The sequence below is a fragment of the Eleginops maclovinus genome, chromosome 9, assembly GCF_036324505.1.
Source record: "Eleginops maclovinus isolate JMC-PN-2008 ecotype Puerto Natales chromosome 9, JC_Emac_rtc_rv5, whole genome shotgun sequence".
NCBI classification, from domain to species: Eukaryota; Metazoa; Chordata; class Actinopteri; order Perciformes; family Eleginopidae; genus Eleginops; species Eleginops maclovinus.
This window is the reverse complement of record NC_086357.1, coordinates 6,909,767-6,931,016: the sequence shown is the minus strand read 5'-3', so window position 1 is coordinate 6,931,016 and position 21,250 is coordinate 6,909,767. Positions and strand designations below refer to the sequence as shown.

At 39.4% G+C, this 21,250-nt stretch overlaps 3 protein-coding genes across 3 annotated transcripts in view; 1 reads left to right on the top strand and 2 right to left on the bottom strand.

The window, feature by feature from the left end:
- The window catches only part of arhgap39 (Rho GTPase activating protein 39), a 69,383-nt gene extending 64,798 nt beyond the window's left edge, over positions 1–4,585 (top strand). Inside the window, exon 11 of the mRNA XM_063892237.1 lies at positions 60–4,585. Within this exon, the coding sequence (XP_063748307.1) occupies positions 60–254 (195 nt within the window). The 3' untranslated portion in view covers positions 255–4,585. The remainder of the gene's footprint in view (positions 1–59) is intronic.
- Positions 2,796–12,447, bottom strand: lrrc41 (leucine rich repeat containing 41). Its single transcript, XM_063892238.1, has 10 exons — positions 12,149–12,447; positions 10,959–11,045; positions 10,796–10,854; positions 9,935–10,712; positions 8,697–8,933; positions 8,177–8,344; positions 7,294–7,392; positions 6,158–6,286; positions 5,760–5,832; positions 2,796–5,410 (listed from the first exon to the last, which is right to left on the bottom strand). The coding sequence occupies exons 1-10, from the start codon at positions 12,261–12,263 to the stop codon at positions 5,191–5,193; spliced, it is 1,965 nt and encodes a 654-aa protein (XP_063748308.1). The 5' UTR covers positions 12,264–12,447; the 3' UTR covers positions 2,796–5,190.
- Positions 12,448–12,991: 544 nt separating this feature from the next.
- rad54l (RAD54 like) lies at positions 12,992–20,494 on the bottom strand. The gene is made up of 18 exons (XM_063891648.1): positions 20,249–20,494; positions 20,051–20,131; positions 19,575–19,685; positions 19,425–19,485; positions 19,201–19,336; positions 18,975–19,044; positions 18,601–18,889; positions 17,764–17,888; positions 17,534–17,684; positions 17,318–17,444; positions 16,817–16,891; positions 16,246–16,376; positions 16,001–16,111; positions 15,654–15,777; positions 15,485–15,563; positions 15,218–15,397; positions 14,830–14,993; positions 12,992–13,791 (listed from the first exon to the last, which is right to left on the bottom strand). The coding sequence occupies exons 1-18, from the start codon at positions 20,249–20,251 to the stop codon at positions 13,590–13,592; spliced, it is 2,220 nt and encodes a 739-aa protein (XP_063747718.1). The 5' UTR covers positions 20,252–20,494; the 3' UTR covers positions 12,992–13,589.
- Between the last annotated feature and the right edge of the window lie 756 nt (positions 20,495–21,250).

The window sequence follows — 21,250 nt, the reverse complement described above, 5'->3', positions numbered from 1 at the left end:
ATGTCTACCTTGAACTGGAGTTAAAGCGACCGTCAGACTGCTGTACGTTGTGTGTTCAGATTTTCGCCCAGCCTGCCAACGTGGTCATCACCAAGATGGACGTGAACAACCTGGCCATGGTGATGGCCCCCAACTGCCTGCGCTGCCAGTCCGATGACCCCCGGGTCATCTTTGAAAACACCCGCAAGGAGATGTCCTTCATCCGGGTGCTCATCCAGCGGCTGGACACCAGCTTCATGGATGGAATCCTATAGCCCCCCCACCACACGCAGACACAGAAACACACACACAGTCCATAATTAACCCCTTGCACTCCCTATAACCAACCCCCCGCCAGTCCCTCCCCCAGCACATCGTACACACACATCGTTGCCTCTCCAACAGGTTTACTTTTCTCGGACTTACAAAACTGCCTTGTTTTACCGCTGTACAATTTCAGTTGAGCCAGCTGTTTTTTTTTCTATCTCTATCTGTAGATGTAGTCCTTTAACTGACATTTACTGAAAGAAAAAAACCACTAGTTTTTCAGTTGCAAGGTTTTCATATGCTTACAGCACTGTGTGTGCCTTCACATGCATTATCACACACATAGTCGGAAGAAACAGCAGGGAGCTCATCAGGATCTTTTTTTTCTTCTCTTTGGCTTGACGTCGGTGTCTCCAGCACTTTCTCAAGGGTTCATTTTAAATCTGTGTTTTGTATGAAATTATATCGTTTTCCCACCCATGTCACATTGAAATGAACACACATATAGCCATACATGCACATACCTTAAAATCCTTTCCCCAGGGTTCCATCTTCTGCAGACCCTGCAGTGTACGATAGCATCTAATCAACGATCACTCAGATGAAGGATGCATTAACATGTCGCTCACACACTAAGCAATGCATCTGTATGGTTCAGCACCAGATTTCCACAAGATGTAGCCTGACTGCAACATTCCATCAGTACTGTTATACTGCTGGAGATACGGCTCAGACAGCAGGGTGAAGGTGAGACCCGGTCTGACATTTTTTACACTGCCAGCTGGGACAGGAACCAGAGGACAAAACCTTGGTTACATCGTTACGTTAGTCAGGTGTTGTCCAATGTTAAACAAATGTAGCTGTAGAAGAAGACAGTGATAAGTGGTGGATACTCAAGTAGCTCTTATGGTTGTTCAAGGGTCCATAATGCCCCCCATCTTGGCTTTATACACACATCCGCATAAACTGTTTTCAGGTTGTTAAAAATGTTAAGCATGAAGTGAACATAGCATACAGCATTGATGAACGATTTCCAATCCTTCCATTAATTTTCCAGGCATTTCTGGTTCCAGTTAGTTGATTTAATTCATTATATCATAAGGAAATAATATGATGTATTGCTGGGAAAAAGTGACACAAGTATAATAATTAATAAATCTACACCACATTGTCGCTAGTGGTTTTCCATCATACGTTCATACTGTGTATGACAGTGAGGGAATAATTAAACTGCATTCTATATAGCATTAGAGACCCTGTTTATAGTTCTGTAAATGTTGTATGCATATTAACACATTTACTATGCTACATTTACATACCACTAACACAACACATAATATCAGTACGATAAAATGAAGAGTTTGGACACAGCTCTGAAGTTCCACGCTAACAGTTAGCATACCTTAACATATAGTCAGCTATGTTGAGTCCAGTGCTAAACTATTATCCAATTCTGTTGAGTGTTGGAAAGCACACTTAAAGGTACCATACACCATATTTTCCTCTTGGCGAAAATAGCTTTAGTAGCATAAACGCAAATGTTTCAATTAGATATTAACAAAATAAAGATACAGCTAATTTAACTGTCTTGCTTACTTGTTAACTGAGGCGGCTATGGGGTTAGCTATGTTGCTAAAACCGATTGTCCTCTTTACTTTGGGATTATGCCCATACTTGAAGTGAAATTTTGCCATCCATAAATAAACATGTTGGAGCAATGGTTGATACTAAAACAAAGAGGACAGCTAGAAAATCATTTTAGGGCCATCACACCGACTCAATGTGCAAGAACCTAACTTTGGTTGTATAACTTTAGCCACCACAAACTAATGGTCGCACTACAACAGGGGTGTCCAAACTTTTTTCACCGAGGGCCACATACAGAAAATTATACTGACAGCTTGGGTCACTTATAGAGGTGAATATCGTTTATTATATTTAAACAATAAAACAATACATAATTTAAAACAATATAAGACAAGCAAAAGTTTAATTTGTGGGCCATTTTCCATTATACTTTTAGAACTTGCAGAGGGCCGATTCAAAATGGCATGCAGGCCGCATTTGGCCCCCGGGCCATAGTTTGGACACCCCTGCACTAGAACATTTGAGACTGTAACAGACAAACCCCTGTATGTTTGTCAGGAGAAAACGTTAATATAATCTTTATATGTTTGAATGTGTTCTCTATACTTTTGCTTTATTTATACACTACGTACTGTTTGGTATATGCCGTACAGGACCGTCAGTGCTAGAGCATACAGCGCTGGTATTCATGTTCTGATCACTTGGACTAGTTAGCTGCTAGTAAGTAATGAGACGGGGACTCGTGGCTCTGACAGATGATTGGTTGTTACATGATAACCAAACAGTCTTGTATTCTATATCGTTAGGTCATCTTGGGGAAATCTGGTCATGTCTGTCCTGCAGTCCTTGAACACATTCCTTCAGGAGTAGGGGCGATTGCAGCACTGCCAATCAGGCTCCATCATAATGTTCGACACAGCATGCTCACCCCCCCCCACCCCTCACACACACACACACACACACCTGACCGCCCCCGCACCACTGCGCCCCAACAGGCCTTTCTGCTCACTAATGATTTGTGAATGTGTCCGTCCGTCTGTCATTGTTTACAAAATGTACCCATCTCTTGCGTCCATCTCCGTCTATGAGCGAGTACTGTTGTTTATTGTTATTCAGTTTGCTGTATTTAACAGAATTTCTATGTTTTTTAACCTATTCATTTTATATGATTTAATTTATTTATATTTATTTGAGATTTCCTTCATGCCTTCTCAAGATATTGTAATGTAGGCTCCAAGTGAGTGTTTTTGTTACAGCGCAAGAGTGTGTGTATGTTCAACTGTAGTCTTCAGTATGACTGTGTGAACGTTGCTGTGCTAGTTCCATTCATTTGGGTTTTTTGGGTGAAAACGAACCATCGTGAGAAACACTTCCACCTTAAAGGTCCAGGTGACACTCAGTCTGACGTGGCTAAATATTTTGTGAATATTGATTTATGTCGCTGTGTGTGAAGTGCACCTCACTCACTTAACATACACACTCCACAAAGATGTACATTGACACTTTAAAGTCTGTAAAATAAGTATATAGAGAAAAAAAGAGACCATAGGTTACGGTGGAAGTTCATTTTCTTATTTCCTCCCTTGTTGGTGTAAATTTTCGTCACACTTATGGAGGCAATTCGAACACATGTCCAAACTGATTTCCAACCATTATCCATTCGAGTACCACAAAGTGTTTTTAAGCCCTTTAACTGTGCGTCTGTTTCATATTCTGAAAAGAAGTGATTTGTCTAGAGGATTTAAAAAAAATATGATTTAAGTACAGTTCTGAGAAAGATTGAGATTAAAGGTCTCAGAATATTTTCTGTGAATATTCTGTGCAAAGAGAGACAGACTAGCCACTTAACCTCACAGATAATTGATGCTAACGTCCTGTCCTCATAGTGGGGTTGCCAGGTTTAACCACTGTCCTAACTCCAAACACAGGTAACGAAGAGATGCATTGGTGACTAAGACTAACAAGAAACTACAGTAAAAGTTAGCCGTTGTTAGCTTCCTATCCGCTAACAGAGCCCTTTGAGCATACCAGATTGCTACGGCAGTTTTTTTAGGATCTGTTCTTTTTTTTTAAGGTAAACTCATTTGTCCTGCCAACTGTTTCTTAGAGAAAATTCACAAATTGCACAAAAGAATAAAATATGAACAAACTTAATCCCTCATTTGACAACTGACTTCTTTATGATGTTTGAAACAGCCATGTTTCTCCCCCTGTAAATTCACAGTGAACGCCAGGTTGAAATATTGCGGCAGTGTGTATGAGTGTGTAAGTGGTGTGTGTTTATGCGAGTGTCTTTGTTTTATGTAAGCGATGGTTGTAGATAGACCCAGCAAATCAACTGATTAGCATGCAGACATAGGGTCTTCACTCTCGACTTGAATTTACTAAAAAATATGAGAATATACAAGGAAAAACAAATTTACAGAAAATAAGTGTTACAGTATTTAGCTTTAAAAAATACACTAAGAAAAAGATTAAACTCTTTTAATCCGTTTTTTCTGATTGTTTTTTCTACTTGGTTCCTACTAATGATGATTTGGTAGTCAATGTCGATGCTGTTCGTCTAATTTAAAGAAAATGACCGCGAGGAGGAGGTGTGAGATAGCTGCTGTGAAACTTCTCTTCACCTCGACGTCAATCCTCCAGGTTTTTTTCAGTTGTATCTTAATGTCCACTGTCACTCACACTCTGTCCGAGGGAAGACTCTGGAAGTGTAACGGACGTTGGTTTAATAAAAGATTCAAATGTCAAACTGTGTCAATCTTTCCTGCTTTTTTCATGCTAAAGCTCATTCTATTTGTCTCACACTGCCTGTGCTGCAGCACCTTTTTTCACCCTCTGTCTGAAACCAGAGCCCACTTAGAGATGTCCCACCCCTTAGCAAATCATGTCCAAGGTGTTGGAGCGCTAGCCAATAGAAGTGCAAGTGTTACATAGTGATGTCACTATGTTCATAAGTAAGCAAAGGAGTCCAATGGAGGTGTTTCAGTTAGGGGGGATTGTGTGGGAGAGAAGCTGCCTCTGGAGAGAACTTTGCAGACCTTTTACATACACAAAAACCTATATAACACACTACAGGAAAGGGAAAACCTAAAAAAGCATAATAGGGCCCCAATAATGAAGAAATAAATGATATATATCCTGCCCCCCACCCCCCAGAGCTTTTAAACATGGTGAAAGTATTCATTTTATTTGTATCAAATGGACAGTGGTGAAGTGGTCCAAGCTGCAGATGTGGTTTGATAAATTAGACTGTAAAAAATCTCCTAAGTTTCTCCACTGAACTCAAACTGCTGAGTCATTGTTCTGTAGAACTGTTCAGCCCCCCCCCCCCCCCATCTCCAACAGGGTGCTAGTTCACATGTTGCTGATGTAGTCAGCCATGGTGTTGGAGGAACTCCATTCTTCCACCAGTGAAACACAGAAGGGCTGCAGCTTCTGCAGAGCAGAGCTCCATGTGTCGGGGTCTCTGTCCCCTGGGTTCTTCCTGAGGTCGAGTGTCAGTCTCTGGGGTGGGGGGTGTCTCCTCAGCCTCTTAGAGAACTCCAGCAGCTCGGCAGGCAGGATGAAGTTGGAGCTGTTAAGGACATGAGGCAGCACATTAGGATGTAGTCACTGATACCAGCAGAGGATGTTACAAGTGAAGGGCCTGCACTCAAAATGTCACTCAGGTGGAGAACAGAAGAATTATCTACCAAATACAACTTCAGTAAATACAATTAAACTACTTATGGATCTTAAAAGTGTTACACTATCTGTAGTAATAAGGTACAAATATAATAGATGTAACGTGCATTTCAATCTTGAACATGACCTTGGATGTAGCTAAGCTTCTTTAATGTTTGGAAGCTAAATCTTTAAGCAGATATGTCAAATCTTGAATCAGCAGCGAGGTGGAGAGGAGGAAGCCTACTGCTATCCCTCACCTGATGTTGAGTCTCTTCAGTGGGCTCGGGGAGGGTCCTGAGAACAGATCTGCCAGCACACACACGTGCTTAGCTGTGGACACAGACAGTCACGTTACGAACACAGCAGATTTGGATGGAAATGTTTCAATAAATCAAAGCAGCAATAATTCTAACGCATGCTGGATAAATGTGCAGAGATCATTAGCATATCATTACCTTACATGAAGAACATTTGAGTAAGTCCAACACTGAACAACATTAGGGTTTAAATAAATAAATGGAAGTCCAATATTCTCTCTCTATCTAGCTCTGATTAGCTCTCAACCAACAATATTTTCTTCCTGGGTCATTTTTAAAGCCACCTTCTACTATATGCATAAACCTGTGATAGAAGAAATCGTGAGAGAAGTGCTTACCAATCCGGTTCTGCGCCAGGCTGAGTGTGTGTAGAGAGGGCAGCATCTTCAGAGCAGTCACCAGCTGATGCAGACTCTCCTGCTTGTCGCTCCACCTCTCAAGAAGGCGGCAGTCATTCAGGCGCAGCTCTGAGGAAGAGAGACAAATGAAACAGTTCCACCGTGCACGGAGCTCTGGACGAAGCAACATGCTGATCGAGATGAATACATTTAAAAAGAGCCAAGTTTAGCTTGTTGTTTAACCTGTAATGTAACCTGTGTCCTTACTCAAGGCTAAAAATAATTTAGCTACCTCTCATCAGCGTCCATAACAATACCGCACATATTTGATTTAATTGTATTATTCCAAACACTTTGCAATAGTATAATGCACAATCCAGATTTCATATAAATAATGTTCTTATCTTAACGTACAATAGTTTTAATATTTGTTGTTTTTTCTTACTTTTTAATGTTCTTTTACTGTGTTTATGTACGCACCAAGGAAAATTCATCGTACTGTATGTGTTAACCTATGCAATAAACCTGTTTCTGATTTGTATTTTTGCCCTAAAAAGTAAGCGATAATTTTATAAAGCAGCTTTAAAAATCATGAGGAAACTTTTTAACCACTTTTTCTTTTATTATCCTGGGCTCCAAATCATGTTATGAACACAAACAGTGAAGGAAACAGTATTTGATTTGTTTGTTTAGTTGGATTTTTAAAAATATATTCTGTCTCATAATGTTCAGTAGAATAAAAACTTGAATGCAATATAAATATGTTGATATTTGGAATAAACAGATGAGAAGTGTAAATGTGAGTGTATAGCTCAGGAGTTCAAATGTCAACACGTCAATGTCAACGGCCCTTCTGGAGGATTATAGAAATGTTGGACCCTTTCAGAATATAGGGTCTCTCAAAAGAGACATCAGTGTGTGAGTGCAGGACATACCATTAGTATTAGTATTTCAGTACTTTTCTAAAAGGTCTGTACAATTGGAAGGGTGTTGAGTGTTGAAGATGTGTGCATTTGGTTTCATTTCAGTCATGTTGTTTAATCTTGAGGGAAAACAGATCTCCTTTCTTTTTGTGTTCCACAGGGTCCCATTCACACTTTGGAAAAGCCTGCTGTGATTCAGTATCGTATTCTTACCTTCCAATTTGCAGTCTCTCAGTAGATTCAGGATTTCAGGGAGACAATCGGACAGCTTCACGTCCTCCAGGTGGAGACTCGTCAAGAGGCGATTGGATCCTAAGAGTGGAGAACAAGTCATTACTGACAGCACTTCAGATAATACTGTTAGTCAGATACATTTATCAGGCAGGTAAATAACGGCTTTGAAGCCAATGCAGCAGCACAATGGTTTGGCTTACTGAAAGCTACCTGCAGAAGTTGGCTGTTCTGAGATTGTATGTTCATGGTTGTTTTATTGTAAATCACCTAGGACAAAATGTAGCGCAATAAAATGCAATGTAATCTGAAAGGCTTATTTTTCCATAGTAAAATGTCCCCTCAGAACATAATGTTTGTCCTTAAAAAACAATATCCGCATCAAGACTGCTTTTGGTCATGTGTCTATATTTAACAAATGGAATATTTTTAGCTAAAATAATATTTGAAAGGTTTTGAAACCAACTATATATCAGTATAAAACCCAGAATCAGTTGTGCTTTCATTTGGTTCACGTTTCAGAATGTCAAAAGTAGTTAATATAACATTTAAGCAGATCTTTAAAGATAAGGCTGGTGTTATTCTATACCTAATTTACAATCAATAAACGCAAAAAGAAGACGAAAAAACAAAACAAGACATAAATCTTTGTAATACTCACAAATATTATGATTTTTAGGGCACAGATATTACCTAAACAGCTGCTACAACACTCAGAGGAGCCTTTGTTTGGGCCTTTTTTATCTACATATCAGCAGACTCATGAGTCAGGATGTCAATTTGTTTGAGTTGTTTTGACTTAGACCTCTATCAGCCCTCCGTACCCTGGTGCTCTGTGCCTTTCAGTAGCCTACAGGGACATTACCTGAGAGAGTGCTAAGCAGGAGGTTCTGAGAGGAGCCGGTTGGTAATCTCATCCCAGCGACGTGGAGTGAGGTGAGATGAGGACAGTGTCTCAGCACAGTCCTGATGAAGTGCAGGTCTGTTTGCTGCAGCTCCGCCACTTTGACTGACAGCTTCTCCAGGGGCAGCTCTGTGGGGGATAGGGAAGTGTCACCTTAGAGAGTACAATTCAACTGTTTGCCTTTTTTCTTTTAGTTTTATCTCCTAAATAAGTTTGTCTTAACTTTTTAAACTTCTGACTGCTCTTGTTTCATGACCCATCTGAAGTACAAAGTGATATTCAAATAGCAGGAAGCAACTATTTGTTAAATGTTTCAAGGGTGAGAATAATGATGTAAAAACAATCACTTCTTCCTCTATCGTGATGGCAATATCACACAAAATAATCCCAATCGGGCAGCCGTTCTTAGCACATTGCTGGTTCAACAGGCCGGATACACTTCCTGCTCAGGTATTACTTCATTTTGGTAGCTTCAAAGCACCTGGCATGTCTGGATCCTCGGCTCCGGGGTGATGCAGTAAGAGGCGTGACCCCACCATCGCAGTTTGGATCTCCACATGCAGGGAGGTCAGGTTGGGGTTTGCATCCAGCAGGAACTCCACCAGGCCGGTGTAGGGCAGGATGCTGATGCTGAGCTCCGTGAGGGAGCAGCGCGAGCTCTCTGTCAGCTGCTTCAGGGCTTTGGCCAGGCCCAACACATCTGTGTCCCTGAATGTGGCTGCATACAGACAGAAACAGAAATAAGTCAGGTTTAACTATTCTGATAGTAAAGTTAGCCTCAACTTTGTTCAATAGATTCACTACAGCAACATTCTCTACACGAGTTCAATGACAACATTTAGAATACATTTTTGAGGCTCCTTTAATGTGCATTCATCTGCATTTTCAGAATTTCTTAAAGTTCAAAAAGCTCTTTATTGTTCTCATACTGCCTGTGCTGCAGCACCTCTTTTCACCCTCTGTCTGAAACCAGAGCCCAGTCTGCTCTGATTGGTAAGCTGGGCTGCTCTGTTGTGAGTGGTCAACCTGTTCGAAATGTCCCGCCCCTTAGCATATCATGTACAATGTGCTGGAGTACTAGCCAATAGAAATGCAAGTGTTGCATAGTGATGTCACTATGCTGAAGATGTAAACAAAGGTGTCCAATGGAGGTATTTCAGGCAGAGGGTGGGGAGTTTGGGATTTTAACCTTTGCAGACCATTGACATACACTAAAACCTATCCAACACACTACAGGAAAGGGAAAACCCCAAACAGCACAATAGAGCCTCTTTCAGTAAAAGCCTTCTGTATGAGATTATTTGATTTGATTATTGATTTGATTTATTTGATTTGATTTATTTGGGTTGCATTTGAATTTATTTGAAGTAACACAGAGGTTATATTACTTTTATATTATGATACTGAGTTTAGGATACTGATATTATATATTTGTTAAAGGTAATTAGTAATTGTAACAGAATAAATGTTTTAACTAATCCACCCAACCCGGCATACTGTACCATCCACCTGAGCGACACACAGCTGAACATTTGGAGATTTTAGGGGAACCTCTTGAAGGCAAGTTTGGGACATTTAAGTTTCATGCTACTGATAATAATTCCATAACTTGCAAGATTATAGAATGGAGTTCAAGGTAATGTCAGGGATAAATAAAAATGATCCACTGCTACCAATGTTGGAGGTTTGTTCATAAACAGTTATAAATGAGACCCTTACCAATGCTATGAAGAGTTAGAGAGCGCAGGTAGAAACATGTGGGCAGGGCGTTGTTCAGCACTGCGAAGGAGTCGGACCGACACTTCCTGATCTCCAGAGATTCGATCCGTCCCAATGGACAGGCCCCTGCTGAGGGCCCCTCAGACGGAGCGAAGCTTTGACAGAGAACCTGCAGGTCCACACTACGGTTGGCTTTTCCAGATTCTTTCTCCTCGACACAATCCAACTTCAAACGTTTGCAGGGAATGTGATCATCTTGATCCTCTGACGCCGCAGTCCTGATGCATAAGCTGCAGCTGGCCCTGTCTGCACTGGCGGAATATGCTTGTAAGTTACAGGTTGCCATTTTTTTTTGCATGAGGCACCTCAGCTCAGGGCTTACAAACTGAGATCCCCTGTGGAGTAGAATCCAGGACAGCATCAGGGAACATTGCACATCCATAACAACTTTTCTAGCAACCCCGTGGTCTAGCAGGCGATGGAGGACAAACAAATCCGTCGTCCTGTCTGATAGGTCCATGCACTTCGAGACACAAACCGTCCTGATACCCTTCTCTAAGAGCTTCAGAAGATGCCGCCGATCAGCAGTTAAACTCTCAACTGTAGTATCAAGTAAAAAATATTTGATACATTTAGCTGCAGTCAACAGGAATGACGGGGTGTTCAGGTTTGTGATGTTTTTCTGGACAAATTGGCTGGAGTAGCCGTAGAATATTAGAGTGAAAAGAATTCTCATAACTTCCTGTTTGGCCTCTTCTTCTGTGTGGAAGTTTATTGCCTGAAATGAAAGATAGGATACATATTACATCCAGGTTCTGGTTGTTACTGATGATTCAAAATCAAAGAAGCCATTGTGCTTACATGGTTTAGTCCACGCATTTCCTGTAGGATTCCAATCCATCCGGCATGAGTTGATATACCTGAAAGAAGGCAAATAGAAAGTCAAAGCTTAATCATGAATTCTGATCAAAACAAAAGTCTGGTTTCTCTCAACAAAAGAAATATACACTTCCACAGTTCGTACCTCTCTTGTTCAGGGCAGGCTGGAGCTCATCCAGCTGACATACAGTCAGATGGAGAAGAAGATCCTTAATGAGAGGCGTTGGTAGATCTACATTAGGATTAATGATTGGCATTAGTTTATTCCAACAGTATACACCGACTCTCTCCCCCGTAGTTGAGTAGCAATAACAAAACAGAATCTCACTTTAGTATAGATTTATCTTTCAAAGTGAATTGGAATCATCAATGAGAGACCAGGAAGTTAGTAAAGACAGTAACGTTACAAGTTTAGAAAAACGCTTATCTACCAAAGTTGGTAACGTTTATTTTAAAGTACTCCAAGTAACGTTAGATTAAGGGCAGTGTAAACAGTCAAATTAACTTTAACGTCAACCTATCTGTTACACAAAGCCAAGTCTGACAATTATGAGGGGATTTTTTTTGTGGGGGAAGTTTGTTTGGGAAATCCTTCAGTAGTGGTAGAAGTATTCAGATATCATACTTCAGTGAAAGTAGCAATACTAAGTAAATACTCTGTTACAAGTCCTGCCTTCCAAATGGCAATTACTAAAAGTAAAAGTACTTGTTAAGCGTAACAGGCAGCTTAAGAAGCATATATATGAAATTAGTGGATCACACTTATTGGTGCATTAATGTGTTTATCACATGTGCATGTAGAGATATTTTTTAACTATTTGTTATATTAAAATGATGTCTAACATTGAGTTTTAAGTACATGTTTTGATTTATTAGTTAATTTATATTTTGTATAAGCTAATATTTAGAATGTGTAAAGTAACTAAAGCTGTAAGAGAAATGTAATGGAGTAAAAAGTACAATACTGGCTTCTAAAATGAAGTAGAAGTATGTATAGCATAAAATGAAAATACTCAGGTAAAGTACAAGTACCTAAAAAAATGTCCTTAAGTACGATATGCTTGAGTACATTTACTTTCCTGCATTCAACAACTGCCATCCTAAAATAAATAATACAACTAATAACAATATTGCTTTTTGCAAGTTTTAAAAATGGAGTTAAATTTGACATAAAGTTAGCTGCTTGGCTCTACTTATGGGGATATTTAAACTTAGCTAAGGTAAATGGCATGCTAGCTTTATGGGGTATGTGACATTAGCGAAGGTAAATGACATGCTAGCTTTTAACAGCTTAAGGCTAGCTTACTCCCTGTGTAGTTATTGAACACGACTTACCAATAACAGCCTGAATGCCCAGAGCTGCATAATGTTCCCGGACAGCTTGGAAACATATCTCCCTTAAAGTCAGACATGTTTCCTTCTGATTTATTTGGTCTGCACTTTCGCCCATTGCTAACCTTTATGTGTGTTTTATTTACAAAGTCGTTAATTACGATGCTGATAGAAACGTTAACCAACTGACAGCAAACAGCACCGGTTCCGTATGCTTTAGGTCCCTTGCGTCACGTTGTGGTTGGCAAATAATGAGTTAAAGCTACTTCGTTAACCCTGGATGTAATAAAACAATAACAAGTCGCCGGCTCTTCTAGTTCTCTGGTTTTAATGGCAGGCTACAAACCAAGATGAAAGCTATATGCCGCCACCTACTGCAACGGAGCGATGCAGCATCACCATTCCTTTCGTACATCCCATCCAAGGTATATATTTTTCAACTTCCCATTAAAGAGAAATACTTTGGAAATAAATTGATTTATTTTTTGTTTATTTTGGTAACATTGAATATATCATGCAAAAAAGACACTGGAAGTATTTAAAATTGATATCGTATATTATTGTTCTTTCTTTGAATAATAGAAAGAAAGTATACATTTGCCATTTTTTCTATTCGTTCTGCTCTACAATAATTGTACCCATTTCAAAAGTTATTAGATAAAGATATTTGTATTTTTTTCATACAGTTTATTTTATTTATGGAAACATTTCACATTGATAACAGATGAACTGAATCCAAACCAAATGTCTGACACTATTTCCAAGGAATACAGCAATATGTTTACAATTATTAAAAAACAGTAGGAATAAGAAGGCAACAAAAACTGTTGCCTGAGAAGGCAACTGTGTATTTGACAAATATTTTATTATATTCTTTATAACCTTCCGTTTTATCTTTTTTACTTTGTATGTGTACCCATGTACCCATGATACAAATTTGCTAATGAAACACACAGGGAGAAGTGGCTTCACGTTGAACGTTTTTATTAATACACTGATGATGGTAAATGAAGCAGCACTTGTATGGAGAGACACAAGCACACACAATCACGCACCCACTTACATCGGCACTATTTGCCTGTATGAAGTACTAAAACGTACTGGTATTTGTGTGCATTCTGCTATTAAAATGTACATGATGGCTGGACGGAAACTATAGCCTTTAGCGTCTCACAAAGAGCTGTGAGTTACATACAGGTGAGAACCAGCACTCAGGGTAGGACAGGAAACCTTTCTCTTTAAGTCCAAACACAGTGATACAGCCTCATATGCAATGGCCCAAATCCAGTAAGTGTAGTTATTTATGTGCTGAAGCAACTGGATTACCGACGGAAGATAACCATGCATTCTCATTTTCTTTCATTTAAAAAAAACTGAATAACAAATAAATATCAGGGCAAACAGTACATGTAATCTTGTGATAAAGTCTGTTTAGTTCCCACTGCTATACTACACCCTTCTGGTCCTCATGAGAGCGCTGGTGGAAGACAAAGGAAACGGCAGCGTCCCAGGAGGCTTTCAACACCTGGTCCCTAAGGCCCTTCTTGTCAGAGCAGTGGTTCCACTGAGAAAGGTCACTGGTGCAGTCGGAGTTCTCTGCAGGAGGCCGGACCTCCCTGTCATTCACACAGCGGCGACAGCGAAACCTGACAGAACCACAAGAGGGAGAAAGAGAGGCTGACTCAGCACATCACATACATTATGGCAATGTTCAGGCTGCAGGCTCAAATCAGATCTTCGAGGAAGTCATATGCAAATGATCAGATGGAGACATGGTAAACCTAACATCTATAACCAGAAAAATAAACGATGGTCACGCACAACAATCATGTAAGGAAACGTAACATTATGTTTGATGCCTCTAATTTTGATTTGTGTGCACTGTGTTTAGTGTTGACAAAAAAAAAGGAAAGAGGCAGTACTGGGTCTGATTTTCTTGATGTCTGTTCCTAAGTATATACAAAATCATCCACTGTGTGTTTCTGTATGACAGTTTGCTCTCCTCTCTGTCAGTTGGACTTAGTTTACTTACAATGAATACAATAATTACTTACTAAATACTAAATGAGATTGTAGCTGATTTAACTAAATAAAATGTAATGTAATAGACTAAACCATATAAATCACATAAGCTACAATAGAATAAAAACCATAATGATTAAAAAAATAGAAAGATAGCTATAACGTTTTTATTTTGTTTAAATAATTCAAACAATTGAACACTTAAAAGTCATATTATTTGTTTAACATTAGAATTACATAAACAGATGTTTATATAAATTGCACTATACTGCATTTATTTTTTTACTTATCTTTTATTTTATTATAAAATGGAACAACTGTCACCAAACAAAATTTCCCTCGGGGACTAATAAAGTAATTCTAATTCTGATGAGTGTGCACGGTTAAAACATACATCACACCAGAGTGCACAATTTAAGTCTTGAATTTACACTGTGTTAAGCCCCTGAAATGTGACTTATAAATTTGAATATTTACATACGTATGTCAAATTAGCAAGAAGATAGAAGAGTCATCCTTAACTTATATAGACCAGTATATTACTTGACACATTTAGTATGATGATTTTATGTATCCTAAATAGGTAGTTTCACATTTTTTCACAAGGCTGAGCATGACAAAAAAAAAGTCTAAAAAGAGTCTGCACTGTTTCTTTTCCATACCTCTCATGTGTGTCGCTGATGGTCTCCTCGTTCAGATTGAAGAGTTCTCTGAGTTCGCCCAGAGAGAAGTGCCGCTCCACGTCCTGCTCCTCGTCTACCACACAGCTGCTCAGGGCTTTCTTATGGGCCTGCCGCTGCAGGATCTTCTCCTCAATCGTCCCCGTCTGCCAGCACACAAACACACACGTCAGATATGGATACTACGTCTGCAGCTTTCAAAAGCTCCCTGCTGCTCGGACACAAATATTAGGAGGTCCTTCAATTTTTTGAATGATTAAATAGGTAGAAAAGTCATTTATCCATGAGAAAATATGTCTGAGTTTAAACCTGAAAGAGACAGTGGCAGTGATCTTTTTATGGTGAATTTTGTGAACTGTGTTGAACTGACCGAGAGCAGTCTGTAGATGTAGCAGGTCTTCTTCTGGCCGTCTCTCCAGACCCGCGCCATCGCCTGCTCATCATTGGCTGGATTCCAGTCAGGATCAAACATAACCAAGCGATTAGCACCAATCAGATTCAGGCCACATCCTCCAGCCTTGCTGCTCAGCATGAAGATGAACTCAGGATTCTGAGAAAGAAAACATTCAGAAGTTTTTTTAACTGCCTTACAAAGCTTATTCCTTCTTTTTATTTGTTTACCACAGGTGCAACTCACAGATGGACTGTTGAATTTTTCCACAATTTTCGCCCTTTTCTTGATGGACATGGTTCCATCCAGTCGCACATAGAGGTATCTGTAAAAAAACAAGAAGAGGAGGGTTGTTGCTCACTGAAAAATCATACAAAACAGACAGAAATAAATAGTTATATCCCAGAAAAAGTACCTTCTAGATCTGCAGAGCTTCTCAAAGAGGTCCAGTGTTTGAGTGTAGTTGGAGACCAGCACCACCTTGTCACTAGTTGTAGACCTCGTCATTGCCAGAATGTAGTCAAGAACCAGCATTTTCCCTGGAAGAAAGAAAACCAGTTTCTTGTACCTTTGAATCTTCGGAATATTTGTTTATTTAAACATTTGACAGGTGGCTGATAAGTCATGCAGACCTGTCCCACCCAATGATAGAACCATCCATCGTTTAGCTAAAGGTTTCCTACGCTAACTGCCAACATGATAAATGATGTCAGCAGGAGTCATTGTGCTGAGTATCTGTTTGTGTTTTTTACATGTTCTTACCAGAGAGCTGAGGTTCCACAGATTTAGTGCTGTAGCCAGAGGGAAACAGTTCCAGCGCCCCTTCAAAGCCCTCCTCCCTCTGCACACACTTCTCATAGATAAGAGCTGGGTCTGCAGAACAGAAGAGAGGTGAGTATTTATACAAAATTAGTCCTGTACTTGAGTAAACCATGCACAGTGTTTCTGCATGATAACTACATTTTTCACAAACGCATCAGTGTGATATATTTGGAGTAAGCACTTACGATTGCACAGTTTCTTAAGGGATGTGATGGAAGACAGGGAGGAGACACTTATTTTGCCCTGCTGTAACGTCTCAATGGGCTTTGCCTGTTTCAGGAAACGCTTATAGAGCTCTGACTGCAGAGGGGTCAGCCTGCAGGGAAACAGACATCGAGTTAATAGAATTATTCAAATGTACATTAAAATATTCCAATACACACAAGGACATTGAGAGTAGAGTTGTGTGGATGATCAATACTTTTGAGAACCGTTTGAAATGTGTCTGGAATCATATTTCCATTAGCTTCATTTAAAAAATTGTTTGCAAGTTTTTCTTAAGACAGCCGTGTCTTTAAAAAAGATGGCTTTGATTTGGCAAATAAACATAGCATTTTGGTAGAAGCAGGGTATTTACAGATTGAAAAAAAATGTATACATTTAGTATTGGTACGTAAACTTTTGAAAACATTTTGTGCTTCCCAACATGAAATCAGTATTCGTGTCCACAAAACATTTCGTTTACAATAAAAAAAATGTCTTTGCTACAACCTGTACTCAACTTTCCATCACAAGAAACCAAATGAAGGGACATACCTGCAACACACAACCTGCTCAATTTTCACAGGAAGATATTTAGACAAGATGTCAGATGTTCTCCTTATCAAGCATCTGTAGAGGCAGAATATTAAAAACAGGTTCAGCAGATAAAGTATTTTCTATAAATGTTACAAATGCTTTACCACATCAGGTGATTGAAATAAGCTAATAAGTGCAATGTGACACACACTTCTGTAACATGATATCATTACTATGCAATACTCGTGCTTTTATGGGCTAGTACTGAAACACATTATACGTGATAGGCAGGATATCTCCAAATTGTAACTGAGCCAGCCATTTAACCAATCATAGCAGACTGGGCTCTGGTTTCAGAGGTGCTGCAGCACAGGGAATATGAGACAAATAAAGACTTTTTTGAACCTTAAAGCATGGAAACATGTCATAGTAGAGGCAGAAAATACAAATATGAACCTGAAAATGATCATAATAGGGACTCTTCAAATATAAATGACATTGCATGCCCATTGAGCTCACCTGTTGACAATGCTGATCAGCTCCTTGAGCTTTTCCTCTCCAATCTGTCTGTCTTTATCACTGGCTTCTGCATCTCGACCCCTGAGGATGGGAAGCTCAAATCGCTTTTTAAACTCCTGGGCTGTACCTGCCAGGTAAGAGGTCAGAGAAAAAAGGGGATCAGAACAAAAAGCAGATTTAACAAAAATGTGTAATAGCTGTTTTGAAGCTACTAACCCAGGATCCCAGCATTTACAAAGTGGACCAAGCTGAAATACTCCAGTAGGTCGTTCTGGATTGGGGTCCCTGATATCAGAACCCTCCTCTGGGCACTCATGGCATTCAGCGCCTGGTATGTCTGGTTGTCAGAGTTCTTCAGCCGATGACCCTACAGCACACACAACATTAAATAAATGTTAAATCATTGTTTTATCATTCTGCCACAACTCTGAAGAATAATGAAATACCTCGTCACAGATGACAAGTCCAACTTTGCCCTTGTGCAGAACCGCAGCGTGCAGTCGGAATGTTTCGTATGAAATAATCAGGATCGGGGTTGGTACTCTCAAACCATGTTGAGAGACAAATTGCACTAGAAATCACAGAAAACAAATAAATGAATATGCAGACAAACAATATCCCAAAAAGTATGTGAAGGATATAATGTATACTGATCCAGACTTCACATCCAAAAGGCCAAAACACTTTTTATTTTTTACATAAATGTTGGATATTTTCTTTATTTTCTTGTGAAGCATCTTTGAGCACTATAAAAGTGATATATACATATCCAGTTTAGTGGAATACTTTAAAATTATCGTGGATAAGTGGCCACATATGACTGCAATACTACCATCAGAGTTACTATGACTTTAAATCAAAATCATCAAAATTGGTAATCAAAACGTCAGTCTGTGACTCTGAAAATAATCTATCCATCTTAAAAGCGGCATTTAATAGATTCTTTTAGCCACTTGGTGCAGCAGAAAAAGCTGAAACACAACATCTGATATAAAAGAAGAAGACTACGATGTCCTTCTCCTTCAAGCTGACCCAGATGTTGATTCTAGAACATGAATAGTCATCAGATAACCAGCTATTCAATAAAGAGGACATATTGTATATATTATATCTTTTAAGAACTTTTAATTCTGCGAGAGAAAGACTTTGGGATTATAGCCTTTGCAGACCATTTACATGCATTAAAACCTGAATAACACACTGCACGAAAGGGGATACAAAGCATTATAGGGCCTCTTTAACTTTGCTGTGCATTTTCATGATGAGACAGAGGGCAGAGGTACCTAGTTTTTTATCGATCTCATCCTTTGAACCTCCGTCGATGGCTACTGGTGAAAGGCGTCCTCCCAGCCACTTTGCTATTTCATTGTACCAGTTGCGTACGAGACTGGACGGTGAAACCACAATGACCTTGTCTATCTCGGGCTTAACGTCAGGGCTTTGGCGCAGCAGGGTCCACATGAGACTGATACACTGCAAAGTCTTCCCCAGGCCCATTTCATCCGCCATGATGCAGCCGTACGATCCGGGGATACGCCTTCCTGTCACACACTCCCACAGGAACTTCACCCCCTACAGAAATGGAAGACAGAATGTTTTATTAGATACAAAAACATCATGGTTAGGGAAGATAAGAACAAATACATCTTGTGTTTACCTCTCTTTGATGGGGTCTGAGTACTTTTCCTAAAACTGGATCCACAACAACATGGATTGGTAGTTTATCTCTGAAAAGGACAGAGGAAACAAGATTAAAACTAAACATTCCCACCAATGGCACAGCTATAGCAATGGCAGAACAATATGAGGTATTTTCTAAAAGCGGTACAAAGCCCATTTTAGGTTATCTAACTGAGGAAGAGTCCCATGTGTTTTGAACCTACTTGTCAGCTTTGATCAGGTCATGAGTGCTCAGAGTTGGGGGTTCATAAAGAACCAAAGCGTCCTCTGCGAAGGGATCGTGAAGTGATTTCCTTACTCCTGCGCGCTTTAGACCAAGTGCCCTGATTCCCAGCAAGCCTGTGTGTAATTCATCAGGAGAGCAGAGCAAATACTTGTTTACCTATTGATCTATACATGAATCCATGGTGGCAAGAAAAAGTGTTACCTGTATAATTCTGAATAGGAATTTTAAATGGCTTTGCGAGGATACTTCGAATAAATGCCTCCTGTAAAAATAATTTTGAACGAGTGAGCATAGACATTGAATATTGGAGTATTCACACAGAAACAATTTATAGATTTCAAAAACGCTTACATGCTTGTCACCATCCAAACATTCAGGCTGTCTGTTCAGCTGTGTCAGAGGCTTTCTGAAAGGAGAAATGTGGCTTTCTCTCTCCTCATTATCACTTTTTCTTCTTTTGTCCTGAGAAAAAGCAAAACACACCTTTCAATGCAGCATGCTCCTTTGTTATTAAAGTTACCATACCAAGAAATACACCCTGACAATAGACCCAGATGAACAGCAGACTTAAAGAGTGATTGGTTATGGTTCAGAAGATTTCCATACACATGTTATGGGAAGTCTTTGCATAAGTAAACTAACAAGAAAACATCTAATTGCCAAATTCAGCCAGAGTTTGGCGTACAGGTCTCCTTAATATGCATTCTACGGTCTCTCTCGTATCTATACAGACCATGCAACAATAGGGTTGTTTTTGCAGGTAACTCTGAATAAAGCAGCTTTGATTAAGGCTTTAAAATGTGTAATAAACAAGTGTGTTTACTTACAGTGTTACATGTCCATTCCTCATCGTCACAAGAATCTCCTTGCTTGCGTTTAGCAACCTGACTGGGAGCCAGACTCCTTCTCTGGATTTAGGATTTTTACGAAAAGGATTAGCTTTTAAAGAGGTTAAGGTAGTTGGCAAAACCCAAATGTGGTCTGAAGCTAAATGGGAATACATACGAATATTTCGGCTTGCTTACCATTGTTGTTTCCTCTGCCTGGCTGTTGATAAACCTGTTCGTGTTGCTATCATGTACCGCTAACAAGCCTTAGTTACCCAGAAACAGCCGGGAGCTCTGTCTGCTTCACTTACAGCAAAGGAGAACATTGCTAAATCACACTCTGTGTCACTGGTTAGTGCATGGAGACCAATAATAGTTATATTATAAATATTAGGTTATTCCTTAGATGTCAAGCTTTGGATTCGCACTCTAGCTGGATTCCGGTTGGTGTTAAACTGCGCGCTAAATGGATCACAACACTACGGCAAGCCTGAAAAGCCAAATATACCGCTGCGATTCTTCTTTAGGAGGCCGCCCCTTGGACATGATGAGATAACTACTAATGTAAGAGGTTACGAAGAAAACAGAAATAAAGGCTAAAGGTGTTTTTTATAGGATTTCAGTTTGGGCTATATGCTCATATATATCTTGATTCTTTATGTTGGATTTTATGAGTTTTAGTAGATGTACTCAAGTACTATACTGGATTTGTGCTTTGCTTGTATTTTAATGCTTTGCTACTTTGTAGGCTACTTCTATTCCACTACAATTCAGAGGTATATTGTGAACTTTTACACCAATTTACTTATTTAATACCTTTAGTTACGTTGGATTAATGATGTGAACTATAAAACAACCCTTAAATCAGACTTCAGTGACACCTGGAGTTAATTCAGCAGCTACCCTGCAGTATACAAAGTCATTACAACTATCTGCACCTTTACCAGCTGTGAGAACACTTTAATGATCAATAATTATAAAACATACCATATATATTATTCTGAAATAGGCCAATCTGCATACAAATAACTTTTACTTTTGGTACTTCAAGTATATTTTGATGCAAATACTTTTTTACTTTCACTTGTACCTTGTTTCTACTTGTACTTAAGTAGAAGATCTTAGTACTTCTTCCACCTCTGGTTTTATGTTGTTCAAATAACCCTTACATTTCTTAGTTGTTATTTATTGTTGCAGGAC

What these genes read in the sequence shown, in the direction of transcription:
- lrrc41 (XM_063892238.1), bottom strand. Translation starts at nt 12,263, where the DNA reads ATGGGCGAAAGTGCAGACCAAATAAATCAGAAGGAAACATGTCTGACT. An exon ending in GGGCATTCAGGCTGTTATTG is followed by an intron (nt 11,046 to 12,148) that starts GTAAGTCGTGTT and finishes ATCCTAATGTAG; the next exon opens with ATCTACCAACGCCTCTCATT. An exon ending in GCCTGCCCTGAACAAGAGAG is followed by an intron (nt 10,855 to 10,958) that starts GTACGAACTGTG and finishes GCCTTCTTTCAG; the next exon opens with GTATATCAACTCATGCCGGA.
- rad54l (XM_063891648.1), bottom strand. An exon ending in TCAGACCCCATCAAAGAGAG is followed by an intron (nt 18,890 to 18,974) that starts GTAAACACAAGA and finishes CCATTTCTGTAG; the next exon opens with GGGGTGAAGTTCCTGTGGGA. An exon ending in TGTGGAACCTCAGCTCTCTG is followed by an intron (nt 15,778 to 16,000) that starts GTAAGAACATGT and finishes TCTTTCTTCCAG; the next exon opens with GGAAAATGCTGGTTCTTGAC.